Below are 22200 nucleotides of genomic sequence, written 5' to 3'. Positions count from 1 at the left end.
TTCTTAAATAGCTGTAGGTTGGTTAATTAGGTCGCTGGATATAAAAGTGCATCTGTCTTGAAAACACATGTCATTTAACTGAACTTACGAGATCTGCATGCTGTGGGAAAGAGAAGTGTAGATTCTGTTTCTCCCAAGTGCTTCCAGCATCAGTGGGGTGAGGAGAGGGCGATTGTGGTGAACAAGTACAGGAGGTGCCTGAGATTTCCTGACTCAACCCATGAGACACTTGGCATCTGTTATATTCTCAAGGGAGTCATTTTTGTTTCATGAAGATATGCAGCTAAGTTTTATGTAACTGTTCACGAAAATAGTGACGTTAGCCATTACTCAGCACTGTTACAGATGAAGGAAAAATTTGTATAGCTCAAGGGAAGAGGGGATGGGAGAAACTATTTCGAATCCCTAGAAAAAGGAGAAGTTGGTCTTTTATTTATTCATTGAGTATGGTATTGGCACATTGTGTGCCAGGAATTTCTGGGAATGGGGATAATTGAAAGAAAGCAAACAGACCCTGGCTTTTATGAGGTAGCATCGACTTCAAGGGAATGGGCAACACAGAGATAGAAAGTGCAGGTTTGTTTTTAATGGTGAATTTGGGGTTATTGTGGTACTTGTCTATAATCCTAACACTGGGGGGCTGAGGCTAGAGGATTACCATGAGTTTGAAGCTAGTCTTCTAGTACATTGCCAGATCAAAGCCTACCTTCATGAGACTCGATCTCAAAATCAAAAACAAAGGGGAAAGTCAAGGTGAAATACTGTAGAGAGAAAATTACCTAGACAAAAGCTAAAGGAAACCAGATCAGGCAGAATAATAATTAATACAGACTTTTGGTAGTAAGGAAGGCCTATGCGGTGCGGCTATGTATCCTAAAATGACATCTTCATAAGTGAACTGTATGGGAACAGTATGATTGGCAGGCACTTGAACATAACATCAAATCCCATTTTGCAGTCATGTCTGCCCGACAAAGAACGTTCCGCTGTTATACTGAGCTATGGAGCCAATGTTGACTGACCGTAATGCCAATGGCACTGTCCTTAAGTATTTCTAGCTGTATAAGCCACATCAGCTGTTAAATTGATTGATGCATGTCCACTTCAGGCCTGCCTGGCAATATGGATATATGAGTAGGAGTGCCTGCTGCCAAGCCTGAGAACTGATTCCTCAGGACCCACATATGGAAAGACCAGATTTCCACAGGCTGTCCTCTGAGAGCTCACACAAGTGGGTCCTACGAACTGCACATGTATAAATACACTTGTTAGATATAGAGAAATGACGAGAGAGAGACAGAGGGAGAGAGAGAGCGCGCTTTTGTTTCTAGAAACACTTATTTATTTTAAACAGTCTAAAGGAAATGCCAATTCAGTTTGATTCTCTGGGAGGGGAGGGACCACTCCATAAAATGAAATTGGCCCCTTCCCTAAATCTGAAACGTCTTGGATGGAACTATAAACACTAACACAAGGATACTGTAAATATTAACGGTGCAGTTTCAGTGTGGTGGGAAGTGGTATTTTGATAGGCATGGGCACTTGATAGATTCTCCCACTGACTGACTCTGTTCTGACATAAAAATAAATGAGTCAAGGGAAATTTGGGGGTGATGATAGGGGAAGGCTGAGGTTTAAGTCCTGGCCAAGCAGTCTCTGCTCTGCCCCTCTCCTCAGTGGCAGCCCCCACGACAGCTCTTTGCACTGAGTTGGAGATACGGAGCCTTTGGCAACACGCAGGCGGATCTAACCAATGTAAAGCTTGTGCCCAGTTTTTAGATTTGCCAGCAGTCGGGGGAATGTGAGAGCTCTGTGAATTGCCTGCATTTCATAGTTGGCTGCTGAATTCACACAGGATTAGACGGTTATGAGAAGGTGCCAGGCTGCGTAGGGGAAGATGAGGTGATGAAGATATCAAAGCAGCTATGGTGTTCTGCTCTTGTTGTTTAAACCCAAACAAACAAACAAACCACACCATCAGAATTATGTGGTGAGCTGAGCAGTCGGTGAGTTAAGTTTAGAATAGGTCTTGCCCAGACCTTAATTGAGAGCCACCATCATTAGTGGAGAATAGATAGATAGCAAAGTCCACCATGGCTCCTTTACTGTATCCTTGCCTGCAGCATTTACTTGGGATGAATGGAGGTCCCTGGAGAGGAGCGGTTTTTTTTTTTTTTTTTTCCTGGTGTTTCCAATCATTTCAGCTTTACAGAAAGAGCCTTGTTAACTCAACTAAGGAAGCAGTGCAAACGGTTTCACTTCCTCTCAGTTTAAAAACAATTTAAATACTGTTCAGAGTTTTTATCATATTCATGTGGTCAGGCGAATTTAGTCCTGTGCTATTGTTGATTAAAGCAAAGAAAAAGAGATGGGTGGGTACGGTGAACAAAGCAAGTTTGTCTATGTTGCTCAATACTTTATTTTAAAAGATGCTCACCTCCATGGCTGTATAGGAATACTTCAGTCCTCCTCGGCTGAATGAGAGATATCCCAGTGGCTTTACTATGAGAATCCCATCCTAATTTGAATAGCCTGTAGTTTACACACCTCCTTTTCTCCTTCAGGAACTCTTCCCAGTGAACAGACAGAGTGTGGATCATTTCGCTAAGTACTTCACTGATGCGGGGCTGAAGGAGCTGTCGGACTTTCTCCGAGTCCAGCAGTCACTGGGCACCAGGAAAGAACTGCAGAAGGAGCTGCAAGAGCGACTGTCTCAGGAATGCCCCATCAAGGAGGTAGGAGGCCGTAGTGAACTCCTGCACAACACACACAGATAAAGGGTAAGGGTGGTGCCCCTCAGTGAGCTAGGAGACCAGAGTGAACTCCAGTACAACATAAATGGTTGATGGGTGTGGGTGTGTCCAGAGGTAGAGTGCTTGAAGAAGTATTTACGAGGTCATAGCTTACATCCCCAACATTGCGGAAAACTATGCATGCTGAGGTGTGTGTGTGTGTGTGTGTGTAGAATTACACGGTTCATATAACATAAGCTTTCCCTCCCTCATATGTGTTACCATTCACTGTTCCCTTACTCCTAGCATTGAAGTTGGCTCAAGGTACTCCCTCAAAATCCTATTTTATTATATTTTGGGGTATTCTAGAAATTGGTGTTATTTTGGCTCACATTGCTTCCTTCATTCCCAGTCTCCTATGATTATCACACTGTTTTATCAACATATAGACTTGGCTGTCTGCTGGTAAAATCTCCCATACAGTGGCACTTCTATTGGATTGTGGATTCTCTACCTGGTGTTAAGCATTAACTAGTACTTAGTGTCAAGGCTGGGCATTTTGTATCACTGGATATAAATGTGTTGCTTGTTTCTATTTTCATGGTCCTTGGAGTCAAATCCAGGACTGTGCGCGTACACAGCAAGAGCTCCACCACTGAACTATCCTCCAGCACCTTTGAAGAAGAAAACACAAATCCATACAGGGGAAGATCAGTTGGGCCAGCATCTTATTCACCCCTTTACAATAGCTGTGTAAAGGCTACAGGTTTTGGAACCATGTTTAAGCATGGTTTGCTATGTGTTAGATAGCAATAACTGTTTATACATCTGGGAAGGCATTCTTTAAGCTGGAAAAAAAAAACCCCACCCTTTCTATATGATAAACTCAGGCTCTAGTGGGGGATCCTCCTACTCCCAAACCCCTGAGCTTCAGCTGTATCCACTATAACTGGCTTCTTGAGAGCCGGAGAAGCTTAGACTGGTAACTGTCCACCAGGTGGAGGTGTTAGAACAACAAAGGCTCGTGCATCCATGATCTTTAACAGCAATTTCAACCACATTCTTCCAACTAGAGCTACTCATGACTTTCAGGGCCCACAGGGTGAGGAGAACTACAGAGAAAACCATAGCCATGCTTTTAGATGTAGGCCAGTCCCCTGTTGCTATTCATTGAAGGAATCCCAGCCTCTGGTAGTTCAGCCACTTCTCTCTAAAGCTACCCAAGTCACTCTTCTATTTCTGTAGTTCAGCCTAGGAGTTAAGACAACTGTTCTCTTCTCACAATAAGGGAGGTGAAGAGGGTGGGTTGCTAGTTACAGAATACACTGGATTGACAGGAATCAAGGAAAGAGAATTACAGGATTTAGGGTGTAGCTTGCTTGGTACATACACACCTTCAGTTTAATCTCAGCATCTCATAAGCCAGGTATGGTGGCTAATCTTAGCAGCGAGGCAGTGAAGACAAGACCAGTAGGTTCAAGGTCACCCTCGTGTATATAGAAAGGTTCCCTGTCTGGAAAGTGGGGAAGGGAAGGAGGAGGGTGCCTTTGCAGTCTGCAGTTTCTTTACCTATGGACTTTTCACTTCGACGGGGCATGGGAGTCATCTCAAGAGTAGGAATTAAGGATACACTGTAGGGAGTGGATCTAGGCAAGCCCGACACACCGTTTCAGATATTTAATTTTAAGAAACAGAAAATTTCACAGACCTGTTGTTTACTTCAAACCCACGGAAAGTCAGTCTGACTCAAGTGCCCTACTCTACTGAACCCAAAGGGTTCACCCGCATAGTGATTATCCAGGACACGGAGCCTTTCTCTTACTCTGTGTCACCTAACAGCTTTTGTCTAGAGCTAAGTTTAGGTCTTCTACTTTTCATTGATCATTTGAGGATGTATATTAGCGATGGAGTAGCTAAGCCCAAGATTTCCCACCCTGCCCCAAACCTTTTATTGGCCAGGCCATTGAGAAGAATAGCCCCAGGCTTTGTATTTGCTCTGCTGTTGCTCTTTGACTCTCTTTCCATGAAACCTAGGTGGTGCTTTACGTCAAAGAGGAAATGAAAAGGAACGATCTTCCGGAAACAGCCGTGATCGGGCTGCTGTGGACCTGCATCATGAATGCGGTGGAGTGGAACAAGAAGGAGGAGCTAGTTGCGGAGCAGGCACTGAAGCACCTAAAGGTAATGGCGTTTGAAGGGAGCCAACTCTGAGGGTCAGTGGTCAGCTCTGAGGGTCAGAGGTCAGCTCTGAGGGTCTGGAGGACAGAGCCAGCACATTCCGGAAACCCCAGCACGCAGAAGACGGGATCACAAAGATCAGTTCTAGACCAGTCTGGGCTACATGAGACCCTGTCACAAGTAATGAGAAACTAAAGAACAAGTGAATGCCGAGCCAGTTTCCCCAGACCCAAATGAAAAGTACCCTGTCCACCCCTTGTTTTCCTTGTCAAATCTGGCACTGCCTAAAATGTTTCAAATATAAGACCATGAAACATCTCCAAGTAGATTCTCAGTAAAAGACATCTGAAGGGTGCAGTCACCTGTAACATCATATATTAAAGAGAAATATGAGCTAATTTTTGATATGTGCTATACCAAAAACAAAACAAAACAAAAAAGCCAAAATCCTTAAGTACGCTCTGAATAGACGTTAGAAAAGTAACTTGACTGTGTCAGTTGAATATTTTGAGGTACAGATCCGCATGCTCTTGCGCTAAGGTGACCATAGGCGATCTTGCATGTAGAGTTCAGTTAGGAAGGTGAGGTCAGAATATGACCTAGGTGGTCATAGGCGATGACTTTCAGGATCTCTGAGGTCAGCAAGGGAACACTCTGTTCCAGGCGGGGACATTTACATGGAAGAGAAGTGAGTCAGGTCTAGGAAAAGCTCTCTAGCACTAATAGAAAGCTAGGGAAATCTGGGATAGGGAAACAACAGAAAGAGACCCTGCAGGTGACTTGCGGTGCCTGGGACATAGAGTAGGTAACTGTGGAGCTAGGCTGCCCCATAGCCTGTGAGGATTTGATTGCACTTCCACAGTGCCCAGTATACACAATGGGTTGTGTGGTTGCTCATAATGCAGTAGAGTCTTATTTGGTCTCCTTAGTGCATACAGTGAATAAAGTCTACTGAGATACACTGGTATAGAATTCACTGTAGCTGGATATAATATAATAACCATGAACAAGATACCTCCAAGGTGCTGCTGTTGGGATTCCAGCAGTGTTGACTCCAGGTCACACCTTTCCCTCTGCTCTGTCCCAGCAATACGCTCCCCTGCTGGCCGTGTTCAGTTCCCAAGGCCAGTCCGAGCTCGTCCTCCTGCAGAAGGTTCAGGAATACTGCTACGACAACATCCACTTCATGAAGGCCTTCCAGAAGATCGTGGTTCTCTTTTATAAAGGTATCGTCCCTGCTCCCCCATGGTGCCTCTGTCTTTGCTGAAGCTCTGGGAGAACAGAGATGGGTAACGCGGTGTCTTAGTCAGGGTTTCTATTCCTGCACAAACATCATGACCAAGAAGTAAGTTGGGGAGGAAAGGGTTTATTCAGCTTACACTTTCCACATTGCTGTTCATCACCAAAGGAAGTCAGGACTGGAACTCAAGCAGGTCAGAGAGCAGGAACTAATGCAGAGGTCATGGGGAGATTTTACTTAGTGGCTTGACTCCCCTGGCTTGCTCAGTCTGCTCTCTTATAGAACCCAAGACTACCAGCCCAGAGATGACCCCACCCACAAGGGGCCCTCCTCACTTGATCACTAATTGAGAAAATGCCCCACAGCTGAATCTCATGGAGGCACTTCCCCAACTGAAGCTCCTTTCTCTGTGATAACTCCAGCCTGTGTCAAGTTGACACACAAAACCAGCCAGTTCAGGCAGAGGTCACAAGCCTGTCCTCATGGAGGAACACCACAGCTGCTAGCTGGGGAAGGTTCTGGAGGTTGTCCATGTCACAGAAAGAGAGAAAGAAGGCACAGGCTCGGGGCGCACTACATCAGGACCCTTGCTGGTTAGGCACCTGAACACTTACTGGTCAGAAGCTGGCAGAAGACGGGATGAACTGGTTGTTTCACCTATAGTGAACGAGTATAATTATATAAGATAATTGAGTCTGCTTCTGAATTGAAACAATTAGCTGTAATAACAGTGATTATCAAAATGCTATATATACTGCGTTCAGACCCATTTAGGTGCTATAAGACTGACTTGAAAATTACTGCAATAATTAGCCTTTCACTTGACATTTTAGTTATTTGGCCCAGCCATTCTCCTGTTTTTCTAAGGCAAGGCTATTTTTAAATATTCACATGTACTGTCTCTTCATTGTATTTAGAAGGTTTAGGTTGCCATGACAACCAGCACTAAAAAATGAATGTTGAGCGCTCTAACTGATCCCAGTCTCCATACCTACAGCATGCAGGAGCGATGCTTGGCTGCTTGAGGGCTGGACTACATAGTTGTGTGAGGGGGAAAAGGAGCAACTGGGAGATAGATTTTGAACATTGCGAAAGGCCCATTAGAGGTGGTGCATACATAAGTAGTAGTAGCACTTTATCATACATATAAAGTAATGTAAGCAGAACGCTTACTTTCCCTGCTGTGTTTTTCATAGGTTTTTTTTTTTAACTAATATCAATTGAACATGTATTTTGATCATATTCACACATGCCCTATTACCCACCCCCCACTCCTACTGATCTCCTTTATTCCACTCAGCCCCTCTTTGTCTTTCATGGCTTTTTTCTTGTTAACCACATGAGAGTTCAATTAGGGTAATGTACACCTGCATCTCTCACACCTGCCCAGCAGACTTGTCTACTTTGAATAATAACTTTAGGCTTTGTATTGCAAAAGTTTTTATATGATTGGCGAATAGTTAATTTTTTTAAATGCTTAGTGCTATTTTGCTATGAATTTGAATTCGCCATCCAGATTCTTAATATGAGTACACCTTGTAAAAGGGAACCTCCTTTGAGAAGATGCCCCCATCAGTGTGGCCCGTGGGCAAGCCTCTGGGGCGTGTTCTTAATACATGTGACTGATGTAGAAGGGCCCAGTTCATTTGGATGGTGCCATCCCTCAGCTGGTGGTGCTGTATGCTCTAAGTAAAGCCGAGTAAGCCATAGGGACAAGCCAGTGAGCAGCGTATGACCTCTAGGTTCCTGCCTAACTCCCTTGGATGATAGACCACAAGTTGTAAGCTGAAATAAACCCCTTCTTCCCCAAGTTGCTCTTGGTCAGTGTTTTATCATACCAGCTGAACCCTTACCTAAGACAATGAGGTTTTTCATAATAACTATTTTAGTAAAAGGATATAGTAACCATGCCAGGGAGGTTACTATAAAGGAGCTTGCTGCCAAAGATAACGGTTGTTATCCCTGGTACCTACGTGGTGGAAGGAGAGAACCAACTCTCTCAAGTTGTCCTCTGATCTCCACATGTGGCTCGCTGTAGCACACACACAATAAATAAACCAAATATAATTTGGTTTAAAAATTTAAACTGTAGTAACTGCTAAGTCTCATTCAAAATGATCCATCGTTACTTCTATTTGGATGTGGACCAAAGCTACTAGTGTCTTTAAATTTGAGGCTCACCAAACGAATGTCTCATTAAACCTGCAGACTAGAGAGGGGGATCAACAGTTAAGAGCAGTGAGTGAGTGCTCTTCCAAAAAACCCAGATCCAACGCCAGCACTCATACAGTTACTAGCAACTGTCAGTAACTCCAGCTCCCTGGGAGAACCAAACCCCTTTCCAGGCACTGCGTGCATATGACGTTGAGACACGAATGCAGACAAAACACCAATCTACCTAAATAAATATAATATAAAGAAAACCCTGGGGGCTGGAGAGGTAGTTCAGTGGTTAGGGGGACAAGTTGCTCTTGCAGAGGACCTGGGTTCAGTATCCAATACCCACATGTTTGTCCGCCATTATCCATAATGACAGATTCAAGGGATCTGACAGCCTCTTCTGACATGGTGTCTGCATGTGCTGTGCACCCCCCTCACTTGTATAAAATGAATTGTTCGGGTTATACTGCCAGCACCTAGCCAGCAGTTCTGCCCACCTGTACCACAGCTGACTCTTCTAAGGCCTGAGAAAGCGGGTTCTACATTTGCTTTCTAGCCACGCCCGCCTCGGCACCAAACACTGTCTTATTTGGAAGGTTTTCTGTCTGAGGCACCAGTGCTTAAATATTAATTTCTCTATTAATACCCCCATTTTATTATTTTATTAAATGCATAGAAAGAAAGGAAGGAAGAAAGAATGAGATGACTTGTTACTAGAAGCGGCATCAGCGTGGTTTGCCCTTGCATCTTTTTGTATTGTGGTAACCACACAGTCCCTGACTGAAACAACTTGTAGAAAAAAAATATTCATTTGGGAAAATGGAGTCGGTGGGTTTCAAACCATGATAGTAGGCAGTGGGTGGAAGCTTTTCACAGGAAGCACAGACTGAAGCCAGTACCAGGGCCTAGGTGTAACTTTCAGAGCCCCACTCGGTGAGCCTTATTTCTGCTACCTGCCTTCACCTGGGGAAGGCTCTACAGCCTGTAATAGCCCCATGAGATGGGGGACATGCATTCTTCAGATGAGGTCTGTGGCGAGCAGGCAGGGCTCAGATTCAGAACCAATAGCAGGGACATGGCAAGTGACATGCCGATGCCCTTCAGAATTCCCTGTGCACCTACTGATGCCAGCATCCTTCCCCAGGGTGTTCCTCATGGCAATGGATGACAAGAGCTAAAACTGACTGACTTACTAACTGACTGGACTCCAGTCCCAAATTCCAAGGAATGATGGTCTGAAATTATAAAATCACCCAGAATATAAAAGACACTAATAATCCTTTCACTAACTGGACAGTCAGCTCATAAACTAGCCTGAAGCCAGTCATGTCTACAGCTGCAAGGGCACCTGCATCACATTTATTTTGCTGGTTTGAATGGAAATTGGATTTTTTTACTTGTTTGTTGGTTGGTTGGTTTTTGTCTTTTGTTTTTTGTTTTTTTTTGGTAGAGACCTAAATATATGTATTACTGAGATGTTAAAAGTATGAATTTTTGGCAATTTTGTAACTTTTCATGTGATTTATACATACAAGTTTTTTTTTTTTTTTTTTTGGTTTTTCGAGACAGGGTTTCTCTGTGTAGCCCTGGCTGTCCTGGCACTCACTTTGTAGACCAGGCTGGCCTCAAACTCAGAAATCCACCTATCTCTGCCTCCCGAGTGCTGGGATTAAAGGCGCGCGCCACCACCATTTTTTTTTTTAATCCTTATTTTCTCTTGAACAAAAAGTCCTTGAAGGATGGTTGTTCTTACCACAGCTAAGAGTGTTGCTAGGTTACCATATTTATCTTTTTTTTTTTTTTTTTAACTCACAATCGGTTTTTCCCTTTGCTATTACTTTACACAGCGGGCACTTGTACAGCGAGAGATAGATATGTGCTTCATCTGTTTCTGTGGGGACTTAGATGTTCTTGTATTGTGCCTGGAAAAGCTGGATGAACAGTGAGTTTAAAGCTCTCTTTTTCTAGCTCTGGAGATCTTGCAGACTAAGGTGTCAGAGATCCGCAGTTTTGAGAGTGTGTGCTACTGAGGCCCTCCTGGGTTTAGTCCCCAGAACCACATCAGGGAGCTCAGAGCTGCCTACTCAGTAACCAGACTTCCAGGGTTCCCATGTCTCTGGCCTCTCAGGAGGGCCTTTATTGAGGGGTAGGGGTCCCTAGTGTTCTGGAACTCGGTGTCAACCACACTAGTTTTGGACTCAGAGTTTTCCCCTGATTCTGCCTCCCAAATGCTGAGATGAAAGGTATTCACCCTCACCACTGTGCCTGACTGCATTTTATTTACAGAAAACACACAGGTTAAACTCTGTGCCTTGTACAAATATTTCTAAAATGGCATTTCTTATTCTAAGGAGGTTGGTTGGTTGGTTGGTTGGTTTGGTTATAAGAAAAAAAGTGAGTCAGGCAGTGGTGGTGCATGCCTCTAGCCTGAGACAAAGGCAGGGAGATCTCTGAGAGATCAGGGCCAGCCTGGGCTACAAAGCAAGTTCCAGCATAGCCAGGACTACACAAAGAAATGTGTGTGTGTGTGTGTGTGTGTGTGTGTGTGTGTGTGTGTGTGAGAGAGAGAGAGAGAGAGAGAGAGAAGTTGAAAATTATTTTTTGATTTGTTTCCCTGTGTGACACTCCTAATATAAAATTCTGGATTTTAGATTTAACTATATATGTAACATATAGTAAAGCCAAGTTGCTCTTGGCTTCTTTGTTGTTTCCTGTGTTTGTCTACTATTTGTGTAGTGAATTCGTGCTATGTGGCCACTCTCTTGCTGGAAATTACATAAACAAAAGAGTTCCTAACTTTCTAAATTACAAGATGGAAGGAAAATATGCCATCTACCCTGAGGGAACACTGTATGCTTGTAGTTTTAACAAACCCTTCTCCCACTTTTCTTTAGCACAACAAAAAACATCTTGTGGCTCTGGCCTGTAATCCCAGCATCACAAAGAGGCTGAGGCAGGAGGATTGCCAGGTCAGGGCCAGCCTGAGCTAGAGAATAAAACCTTCTCTTAGAAAAATGCTTACTACGTAGACCAGGCTTGCCTTGAACTCACAGAAATCCATCTACTTCTCTGTCCCCAGTGCTGGCATTAAAGGCATTTGCATTACACCCACCTTACCTGTGTGCAGATGCCCTCTAAGGCCAGAAGGATTCTCCTGGAGGAGCGAAGTGTAGGAAGTCAGTCATGAGCCAACCCCTTGGTGGTGCTGAAAACCAAAGGATCTCAGAGGAAAAACAGAAAGACAGTGCACACTTAGCATAGCTATTTCTCTAGCCCTCTTAAGCTTTTTAATACCCAGTGTGCCTAACTGTCTCAGGTACTTAGTGGCTTTAGTTCTTTTTATTATTAATTCCCTAGTGCTAGAAATTTGGTCTTTCAAAAAAAATATTCACTAATGAATGGGGTTCTTAGCTTCTCAGACCTCTCCATTGTACTGTTAGGTGATTTTAGCAGACAATATATTTGATACGGTTTTGTCAGTCTTTGGGTATCATTTCCATCCCTGTCACTGACACATTGTAGTATGTGCATGGCTCCTTTTGTCCTCTCTGGGCTGATAAAACAGAAGCATGTGCTGTGCCTTCAGAAGGCCTGCAAGCACTATCCCTGAGCAGCAGGGAAAGTCAGCTGTCTGGCTTGTTCTGTATAATCTGCATTCATTCATGTGCGGAATGAATGCGGTTTCCATTTATATATTTGTCAATTTCCCATATGTGTCGTGTCTTATGATTTTTTTTTTTATAACAATAGTAGTTCAGGACAGAGAGGGAGGGGCTAAGAACTGCATATGACTGACCACACAAGCTGAAAATTCTTCTATTCTTGGAGGGGTTCATGATCAAAAGGATTTGGAAAAGACTGAAATCTAAATTAGTCGTGTCTTAAAGACAATGGACTATCGTGAGGTTCTTCAAACCCTAATTAGTGTTCTTGAAAAGTTGCTGCAAAGCAGTCTTGAATAGCAACAAGTTACTTCCTATGGCCATAATCAAGGGCTTTTTCCCTCTTTGAATAATGGGCTGGGCCTGGTAGTCCAGGTCATGAGAAACTGAAGACAGAAGCAACAAAAAGGCTGGAGGATTAGAATACTTCTGGGTGGGGTGGGGGTGGGGGGTCATGACTCTTGTATACCAAGGTCTCCTGTATGTATAAATTAATAACTCTAGACAGCTTTAATTTGCAAAGTGTAGTACATTAAATGATTGTTTTAAGTGGAACAATGTCTGTTTTCTAAACCAGCCACATGCATTTATTTACTTTGCATGAACGGGTGTTCTGTCTGTATGCCTGTGCACCATGTGGGTGCCTGGTTCCTGTGGAAGCCAGAAGAGGTCATCCTGTCCTCTGGGACTGACATAAGAGATGATTGTTAATGCCACATGGGTACTGAGAATTGAACCTGGGTCCTCTGGAAGATCAGTCAAGGCTTTTAACCACTGGGCCACCTCTCCAGTGTCTCCCTTCCTGTTTCTTCAATTTAATCCTAGAGCCCTTTCTAAAAGCTAGTTTTTGCAGTTGTTGGTTTTAAAGTAAAGTAAAACTAAATATTTTTGTTATGAAAATGGTATTGATGTTTTAAATGAATGCTGTCTGTACTCCGTAATTTCTGTGATATCAGTCAAAATTATAATTGCAAACATGTCATTAGAAGGGTGTGTCAATATTACGTTTATCAGTACATGTGATGGATTGGACTCTTCCAGGGGACAAAAATCCCAAAAGGCAGCCCTGTTCCTACAGAGTATGTAGACTGTCATTTTCATATTCTCATTTCCTTAAGTATCCTCAATTTATAGTAATTAATGATAAATTAATGGGGTTCCATTTACAATTTTAGAAGATAGATACCTAACACTTTTTTTGTGTGTCTTTCTCTAACTGTGGTATAGAGAAAGTATTTGAATGACCCTTTCACAGAGGTTGCATATCAGATATCCTGCATGTCAGATATTTATATTACGATTCATAACAGTAGCAAAATTACAGTTATGAACTAGCAATGAAAATAAATTTTATGGTTAGAGGTCACCACAACAGGAGGAACTGTGTTATAGGGTGGCAGCATTAGGGAAGGTGAGAAGCACTGAGGTAGGCTAGCGCACTATAGCATGGTGATAATTTAGTGACGGCTAAGGTTGGGGGCTGGAGAGATGGCGCAGTGGTTAATAAGAAGTCCTGAGGTCAGTTCCCAGCAACCAGATGGTGACTCACAACCATCTGTAATGGGATCCAATGCCCTCTTCTGGTGTGTCTGAGACAGCTAGAGTGTACTCCATTTTAACAAAAGCGGTAGAAGGTTGGGTTGTCTAGCAATCCCACCCCTGAAGGCCTTTATCTACGTGCTGGCTTCATCCCTGCTCCCTCCCTCCCTCCATCTTGTCTATTCCCCCTCCATTTCTCCTCAACAAAAAGAAAATCTCCTTAAAAGAAATTGTAGCCATTTGGTTGTCCCTTCCCTGTTTCATGAGAGCAGGTCCTATGTGGGCTACCATTAGCATTCAGTGAGTGGTTGGCATGACTTTGAATCGCTGATTCTTCCGCCTCCACTTTTCAACTCCTGGAAATTACATGGATGCACCCATTGGGTTTCAGTAGAATTTATCAGGTCATGGTTTTCTAAACTGTTGGAATTGTTGATTCATTTGCCCCCCCCCCCCCAAATAAAGATTTCCTTGTCTTAGTACTGACCTGTGTTGCTGGCACTGTATCCTAACTGATGAGGTGACATCACTCATCACCAAAGCGTTTGCTAAGCTGATTGTAAGGATACATGTCTGAGCTGCTTAGAAATGAGCTTTGGAGGAGGAGGGGTGTCTAAGAAAGATGCTCTAATGAAGGCCAGAGAGGAAGTGAGGTGTCGTCTGTCTCATCTTACCCCGAGCTAGAGGCTCAAGTTTCTCAATGGCTCTGCTAGGATTCAGCATGCCACAGCAATCCAGTCTCCCACACGCATAGCCCGGGAGCTGGGGTTACAGGCTTATTCTGGACACAGATCCATGCTGGGATCTGAATTCTTGGCCTCATGATTCTACAGAAAATGCAGACACCTCTCCAGAACCGCCCCCACATCCAGAGTTTTGGGGTTTTTTTTTTTTTTTTTTTTGGTTTTGTTTTTTTTAAAACATGACATTCCGTGTGGTAACTTGGCAACCTTGCTTTCTGACTGCAGCCGACGTTCTGAGCGAAGAGGCAATACTGAAGTGGTATAAAGAAGCACACGCCGCCAAAGGCAAGAGCGTCTTTCTTGACCAGATGAAGAAATTTGTGGAGTGGTTACAGAATGCAGAAGAAGGTAACTTCATGTGACAGCCCTCATGGTCACTAGTCAAATGCGTATTGCTTTATTCTAGGTTTTCTCTCAATCCCCCGCCTTCCTCCCTCCCTCCCTCCTTCCCTTCTTCCCTCCCTCCCTTCTTCCCTCCCTCCCTCCCTCCCTTCTTCCTTCCCTCCCTTCCTCCCTCCTTCTCTTCCTCCCTCACTCTCTCTGTCCTTAAAATTCTCACTGTGTCTTCATATGCAAAGATTTTATTCTGCCCACATCTCAGTGTTCATTTCTGAAAGCAAGAACATTTTCAAAAGAAAAAGAAAAACAAACTCGGATCATCCACTTGGCCACACCGGCTGGGGTTGGAGGGGGTTCAGCACCTTTGCCAGGTGCGTCTTGCTGGAGATGGAAGCACAGAATGAAAAGCAGGTCTTTGATGACCCAGCTAATCAAAGGCTATATATATACTGTTTAATGATGTACAAGGCCTTACTGCATTGTTAGAAAGCTGGAGTTCACTGGGAAGCAAAAGTTAGGGAGGGTTTTCGATCTGTTCTCATGTGTAACTGTTTTGCCTAGTACATGATAAAAGTATCCCATAGCATTGAGCTGCTATCCATAACATATCCCATAGCATTGGGCTGCTCATTAGAAATTCACCCATAAACTGACAATGCCTAATTTGTCTTTCTTTTCTCTTAGAATCTGAATCAGAAGGCGAAGAAAGCTAAATGTCTCCAGCACACTGCCTAAAAAAGAAAAAAAAAAAAAATTAAAACGCCACACTTTTCGGTTGGGAACGCTGAAGCGTTTGGGGAGGGAAACTTGGCTTCTGTTTGCACCAAGGAAATAAATGATAGGCGAGGCCTCCCCCGCTCCCCGGGGAAGGCGGTTTTTTTCATTTCTGTTTTGTTTCAATGGAGCCCTGAGGCGTCGGCTACTACACTTGGGACTCTACCTCTCACTGTACGCTAACTAAAGCCATTCAACAAGGGGGTCAGGTAGGAACCTGAAGCTCAATACTCAGCACACCCCTTTTTTAGCTGTATTTTCAGGTACTGTGTGAACGCCCCACTGGTGTCTGTATTACAGGGCCACTTCAATAGTTGTGTTTCTTCTGCTCGTGTATGTGATTTGACAAACCAGTTTTTTTAAAATAAACGGCTTTTTAAAAATCCTTGTGTATATGGTCAGAGTGTGTTTTATTTATTAGTATAGTGTGTAGTGGGGTATGGGAGAACAGGCCTGGGCATGGCGGTCAGAGGAGTCCTGTTCTCTTCTCCAGTACTTTTACCTGCTAAGCCATCTCATGGGTCCCCAGAGGTTGGTTGGTTTGTTTATCATTACTTCTTATAAAGGTGTCATCATTTTTTTCCCTATCTAAACATTAAACGGTTACATTTTTTGGTACAAATTACAAATCTGTTCCAAAATATACTCACATTAAATAAAATACGCATTTTCAGTAAGATCTACTACAGTAAGTGACTGTGCATTCTGGGAAGCTTCACATTTAGGTTCGATCAGCGTTCGTGGAAGAAACTAAGAGAGTGTGCATCCAATCACTTTTTATAGCGGGTTTCTTATTGGCAATCCGCCAGTCACATGGAACAAGTCGTTACATCACCTGTGCAGGACACGGATTGTTGGGGGAAAGGAAGCAAGCGCTATATCCTCAGGGGTGAGTTCGTTACAACTTCGGAGGGATTCCACCAGACAGCCTAGACAGTAGTTTCAGAAAACACGTTAAGGGAAGCAGACACCTCTCTCGAGGCCCAGACACACTTTCTTGCTGTATAATGTTGTTCACCACCTACAGTGGGCAGTCCGGAGGATCTTCTTCAGGACAGCTCGGTCGCAGGACTAGGACAATCCCAAGGGGCTGACAGGAAGTATGAGGATGGGGAGGAGGGCTACCTCAAGCTGTTCCACATCAGAGACAACTGTGACAAAGTCCTCAGACCTGCGAGCTCTCCTCTTATCATCTGGCATAGCGTTTGATGTACTCAGCCACTTTGTCCCGCAAATGATGTTCTGCGGCTTCAATATTTATTCATTGGATCATAAAAATTCAAAAGTTGGGTAAATAAAGAGTTTAATCCCCAAACGACATCCTTTAATGTTCGAGTGGGGGCCCAGCCAGTGCCATCAGGGGAATGTTCTCTTAGTAAACTTAGACATATTTCGCCTGTTTCTGTGATGTTGGGGTGCCAGATTTTAGTCAAGCATTTCACCTTGGGAGGCACCATATTGTAGGCATCAGGAACTTCAATTTCAAACTGAAATTTTCCACCCTGGTAGTAACCCTCATCTGGGCTTACAGTCAGATGAAAGCAATGAAGCTTGTTTGGATCAGGAAAATGTACTTTATAGGTACAAGGTAAATTAGCTTCAAGTTCTGCAACCTCTGTAACAAGCAACTTACCTCTCACGGAAAACCTCCGAGTAGAGTCAGATGTGGACACTGATGTCTGGGATCCTTTGAGATCTTCACCCTGCTTCAACTTGCTTGCCAGCGTTAGCATTACTGCCACCTTTCTGAGCATCACAAATCAGGAGAGGTGAGCCGGCATCCAAAACCGTGCCCGGCGAGCAGCGACACCAAGTTGCGCAGCCCTTCACAGCCGCACTGGCTCTCGGCGGCTGGACCGGAAGTCTGCATTTCTTATCTATTAAAAGCTACTATGGCTGAGCATGGCCACTCAAACCTATAATCCCAGTATTACAAGGGCTCAGGTGGGAGGATTGCAGCAACATTGAGGCTGGTTTGGGCTACATAATGAGCTTCAGGCTAGCTTGGAGTTAAGTCTAAGACCCTACTTCAAAAAATTTAGTTGAGGGAAAAACAACCTTACTCCATTCTTTTATCTTCATGATAAAATAGAAATAACCTAAATATATGTGTTTACTGCCGGGAACGCCTCGAAGTTACTAACAGCTGTTAAAGAAGTAAACTTACAGTTCTGTTCTGCCTCTGCTTTCCTTGCATAAGCTCCTGGGAGCTTAGAGACGTGTACATGCTAAAGGATCTATTTGTATTTGCATATATTGAGGTGATTTTCATTCTACGCCCCTTCCCTCCAGAGTCCCGTTCTCAGTGGTAGCATTGTAATGCATCTGACCATTTGGGAAAGTCTGCAGTCTTTACTCTTGAAAACCAGGAGTTTTCTTGCTGTCAGGGCCATGGGAAGGTTGGAGCCGGCTAATGTATTCCACAGACAATTGAAACCAAATGAAATGAGAATGTGTGGCTAATACTCCCCGAGGCCAAGATAAGAAAAGTTGTAGGACAACTGTTGAATAAAGTCAGTTTGTTCACTGATGCTTCAATCACATCCCCTAGAAGAACAGATCCAAGGGGATGAAAATATATATGTATGCTATAGATCTCATAATTTATTAAGTGGGTTTCCAAATGGTAGCCAGGGCCAAATCACACTTGAGATGTCAAGAAGCCAGTATTCATCTGTGAGGCTGGGTCATCAACAACAGGAGTCGTTCCAGAGCAGCTGTCTGTCACTGAGGGGTGACAGCAAGTAGTCATTTAGTCTGCAAGGTGGATCCAGAATTTCCTGGAGAAATGCCAGCTCTGTCAATAAAGGAATCGGCAGCGGGGTTGGCACAAATCCACTCAGCAGCCTTTTCAAGTCTAAGCTCCTATCAGAAGGTGCCACCCACAATCAGGACAGGGCTTTTTCACATCAATCAAGACCAGTCTTCAAAGGGGGCTCCCTACTCAGCTGATTCTAATTTGTCACCACCATTAATAACAGCCTTGGAGATGATACTATTCTCAATGTGATATTCTGAGAGGGAGGTGGGGGGAGACAGGTGTGTGTGTATGGGAGTTTCACCTGCATATTATCACATGAAGGCAGTACCCATGGAGGGCACAGGTGTTAGATGTCCTGCAACTGGAATCATAGACAGCTTTGAGCCATTTGTAGGTACTTGTAGTTGAAGCCCAGTCAGTCTGCTGCAAGAAGAACCAATGCTTTTAATGATAAGTCATCTCAGTTGCTGTGATATTCTTTTTTAACTACATTTACTTAGTGTGTGCCTGTGGATACATGCCTGTGCTGCTCAGATAGAGATCAGAGGAAAACAGCAGTCAGGCCTTTCCTTTCACCAATGTGGGTCCCAGGGATTGAATTAGGCCACAGGCTTGGTGGCAGGTGTACCCACTGAGCCATCTTGCCCTAGAATCTGATATTTTTAGATTGTCCTTTGAGGGGGGGAAAAATAGCCAGGAAGAAAGTGTTTTCTCCCAGAGCATCAGTTTACATAAGTCTATTACCTAGCTTCCTTCCCACTTACCTGAAAAAGAGAACTGTGAACTTAAATGATCATCGCATCATAGAGCCTGTATTAATGTGTTTGTTTTAATAGAAAATGTTTTCATTTCAAAACAACATAGTGGCACATGGTACTCTCAGCATTCAAAAGCTGTAGGCAGAAGAATTGTGAATTTGAGGCCAGTCTGGGCTACATGAGAAGAAAAGGCAATAATAATAATAATAATAATAATAATAAATTTGGTCAACTAATTTGACAAGCGTTAACTGCTAGTTAGGATTCGTAGCAGGCATGCTTCATAAACAGTAAATTAAAATTGTTTCTCCAATATGTGGATTTTAAAAACATTTTGGATATAGCAAAGATAAAATATTACATATTATATTCAATTTACCACATAATAATTTATGTTGACTTTGATACATTGAATATAAGATGTTTCACATTTAATTTTGTGTCAGTATTTTAAAAAGTTTTCCTTTCATGTTAGGGGAATATGAGTAAAAATTTGAGGGCCACTAAAGTGCAGTACATTTGACTCTCCCTTTCAGAAGCAGTAAAAAAGAAAACGGGCAGTTATCTGGGGTCTTCGAGTTGATGACCGATGGCCAAGATGGTACTTCATCTCCCATCTGTATCATCTCACATCTATTGCTGCTTTGTTTGTTTTTTCATTTTTACAATTTATTTAATCTTTTACTTAATGTGCATTGGTGTTTTGCCTACATTCATGTTTGTAAAGGCATCGGATCCCCTGGAACAGGAGTTACAGGCTGTTCTAAGCTGCCATGTGGATGCTAGGAATTGAACCCAGACCCTCTGTAAGAGCAACCAGTGCTCTTAATTGCTAAGCCATCTCATCAGCTCCAGATTCTTTTTTGTTTTTCATTTGTTTGTTTGTTTTTAATCCTGAAAATAACTTCATACAGTTCAAGCAAAAGTTAAAGAAAAAAAAATCCTGAGTTCACTTGATGTGGGCTACTCTTGGCGTGAACAAAGCCCCTACCACAAAAGATAAATAAGAACACGCAGCACTTCTATTTAAGAAACCTTTACCAGCCTATAACAAATATGGAAAGTCAGTCAACTTTCCCAAAGCTGATGGTAATTTTGAAGTACTTAAGCATGGAAACGCATACTCCATAGCAAGAATATAATGAATCTTTAAACTAAAGTTATGTCGTCCTCAGAAATGTCTTTTCCATGCTGTTTTTTGAGACAGGGTCACACATAGCTTCCAATTGGTCTCTACACTCTATATGTGAGTCTGACCTTGAATTTCTGTTTGTCCTACCTTCACCTTCAAGTACTGGGATTACACTCACCACAATGAAGGATTTGTGGAGTCATGGGGATTAAACCTGGAACTCTCTGCATCCTAGGCAAATGCTTTACCAACTGAACTACATCCAACTCTATTCCTCTTTTAAAGTAGAATTTGAAGTAATTATAAAAGTGGTTAACGTAATTAGCATAATAAATGATCCCAGTAATTAACTTTAAGTACACACTTATGATTTCATCCGGTTTTTCTTTTGTTTTTTTATCTGGGAGTGGGTTTGCCCCTAGCTTAGGCCCTCCTATAGCTACAGTCACAGTTGGCTGGGGCTGCCATCCTCTGGAGGCCACAGGAGCTGCTTCCAAGCTAACTATTTTAGATGCCTCGGCTCCCCCTCCTCTTATCCAGAGCGTCCCTTTGAGCTACCTGAATGCCTTCACAGCATAAGCTGGCTTCCTGCATCTTTGAGTAATTACTGGGAGTAGCCTAGGAAAGAAGACAATCTTTAATAACCTAATACTGGAAATGACAGTATCTGTTCTCTGTTCTTCAAGGCCAACCCTAGTGAATGTAAAATCCTATACAATACACCGGGGCATAAACAGCAGGATGTAGAGATGATGTAAAGTTATTTTCAAGACTAACTACAATAATAAAATAGATAGGCACACAAAACCAACTTTTGGACATCAAAATCTTTACCCAATGTTCATTAAAAGCAGGGCTTGGGTGCAGCTTAGTTGTAGAACAGTGTCCTAGCTATATGTATATAGATATGTAATATTTTATATATGGACATACAGATATAAGGTGATTAAAGAGTGAAAGATTCATAGAGCTTTATAACTTTGGCATCTTTTCTCCACTGGGAAACACCTGAATGATAAACACCATATCCATATACATACTGAAAAGAATGACAGTTAACAAAGATTCTGCAAATCAAAGGCGTTAACCCAACTGAACACAAAAGTATGTGAAGGGGCAATGGACTGTTCAGTGGTAAAGAGCACTTGCTCTTACAGAGGACCTGGTTTGCTTCCCGACACACATGAAGCAGCTCACAAATTTTTACTTCTTTATGCTTATTTGAATTTCTTTCTTAGAAAAGAAACAATATTTTTATGCTTTTAAAAATAGTATGTGTTTATCATGGAATACATTGAAAAGCCTTGGGGAGAAACATGTTCTAATAGTATAATAATAATAATAATAATAATAATAATAATAATAATAATAAGAAGAAGAAGAAGAAGAAGAAGAAGAAGAAGAAGGTTGTTTTGTGTATTGTGGTTGCTTTTCGACGGGATCTTACTGTACAGCTGTCTGCCCTAGAACTTGCCATATAACCCACACAGAGCTTGAATTCACAGGTCAAGAATAGAGTCTGTGAGAATTCTGAGTGCTTGCAAGAAAACTCCAAGAAAACAGACCAGAGTATTATGGCTTCAGTTTCTTTTAGAACATGGAATTCATTTTGGAATGTGTTTTCTTGCTCCTCCCAGGTGCAGCGGATAGGAGTGAGCTTACGTCAGCTGTTGTTATTTATATGCCTCTGTGGAAATACCTGTGTCCTTGTAATTGTGTATTTTACCCAGGTGACTCTTTTTAGCCCTCAGACTATCAATTGTCTGATGCTGTAAAGGAAGTTGGCTATAGTGTGAGAGTTTAGCCCAGTGGTTCCCAGCCTTTTATGCTATGAATCTTTAATATAGTTCCTCTTGGTGACCCCAACCGTAAAATTATTTTCATTGATACTTCATAATTTTGTAATTATTTACTTCGTTGATGCTTCATAATTTTGAACTAAGCAAACTTGTAATTTTGCTAGTTATAAATCATACTAAATATGTGTGTTTTCTGGTGGTCTTAGACAACCCCTGTGTAAGAGTGGTTCAAACCCCCAAAGGAGTCATGACCCACAGGTGGAAAACAACTGCTTTAGTACAACTCATTTTTAGGTCCCATTCTCACAATAAACAGACCTATTTACCTCTGCCTTGTGAGTGCTTCAGTTAAAGGCATACAATACCATTCCCAGCTAAAAGTA

The 22200-nt window shown here is 42.7% G+C and overlaps 2 protein-coding genes across 3 annotated transcripts in view; one reads left to right on the top strand and one right to left on the bottom strand.

Annotated features, from left to right (window-relative positions):
* The window catches only part of Bzw2 (basic leucine zipper and W2 domains 2), a 60476-nt gene extending 44724 nt beyond the window's left edge, over positions 1-15752 (top strand). For both annotated transcript variants that reach the window (XM_085830306.1, XM_021178745.3), the window contains 5 exons: positions 2565-2735; positions 4767-4913; positions 5998-6136; positions 14480-14602; positions 15278-15752. In XM_085830306.1, the coding sequence (XP_085686432.1) occupies positions 2565-2735; positions 4767-4913; positions 5998-6136; positions 14480-14602; positions 15278-15306 (609 nt within the window). In that variant the 3' untranslated portion in view covers positions 15307-15752. The remainder of the gene's footprint in view (positions 1-2564; positions 2736-4766; positions 4914-5997; positions 6137-14479; positions 14603-15277) is intronic.
* An 804-nt stretch (positions 15753-16556) lies between these two features.
* Positions 16557-17100, bottom strand: LOC110306700 (NEDD8-conjugating enzyme UBE2F-B-like). Its single transcript, XM_021178743.1, has 2 exons — positions 16654-17100; positions 16557-16604 (listed from the first exon to the last, which is right to left on the bottom strand). The coding sequence occupies exons 1-2, from the start codon at positions 17098-17100 to the stop codon at positions 16557-16559; spliced, it is 495 nt and encodes a 164-aa protein (XP_021034402.1).
* Between the last annotated feature and the right edge of the window lie 5100 nt (positions 17101-22200).

This window comes from Mus caroli, unplaced genomic scaffold, assembly GCF_978045245.1.
Source record: "Mus caroli unplaced genomic scaffold, Mus_caroli_1 scaffold_14, whole genome shotgun sequence".
In the NCBI taxonomy this organism is placed as follows: Eukaryota; Metazoa; Chordata; class Mammalia; order Rodentia; family Muridae; genus Mus; species Mus caroli.
The sequence above is the reverse complement of the archived record's forward strand: the minus strand, read 5'-3'. Positions and strand labels throughout refer to the sequence as shown.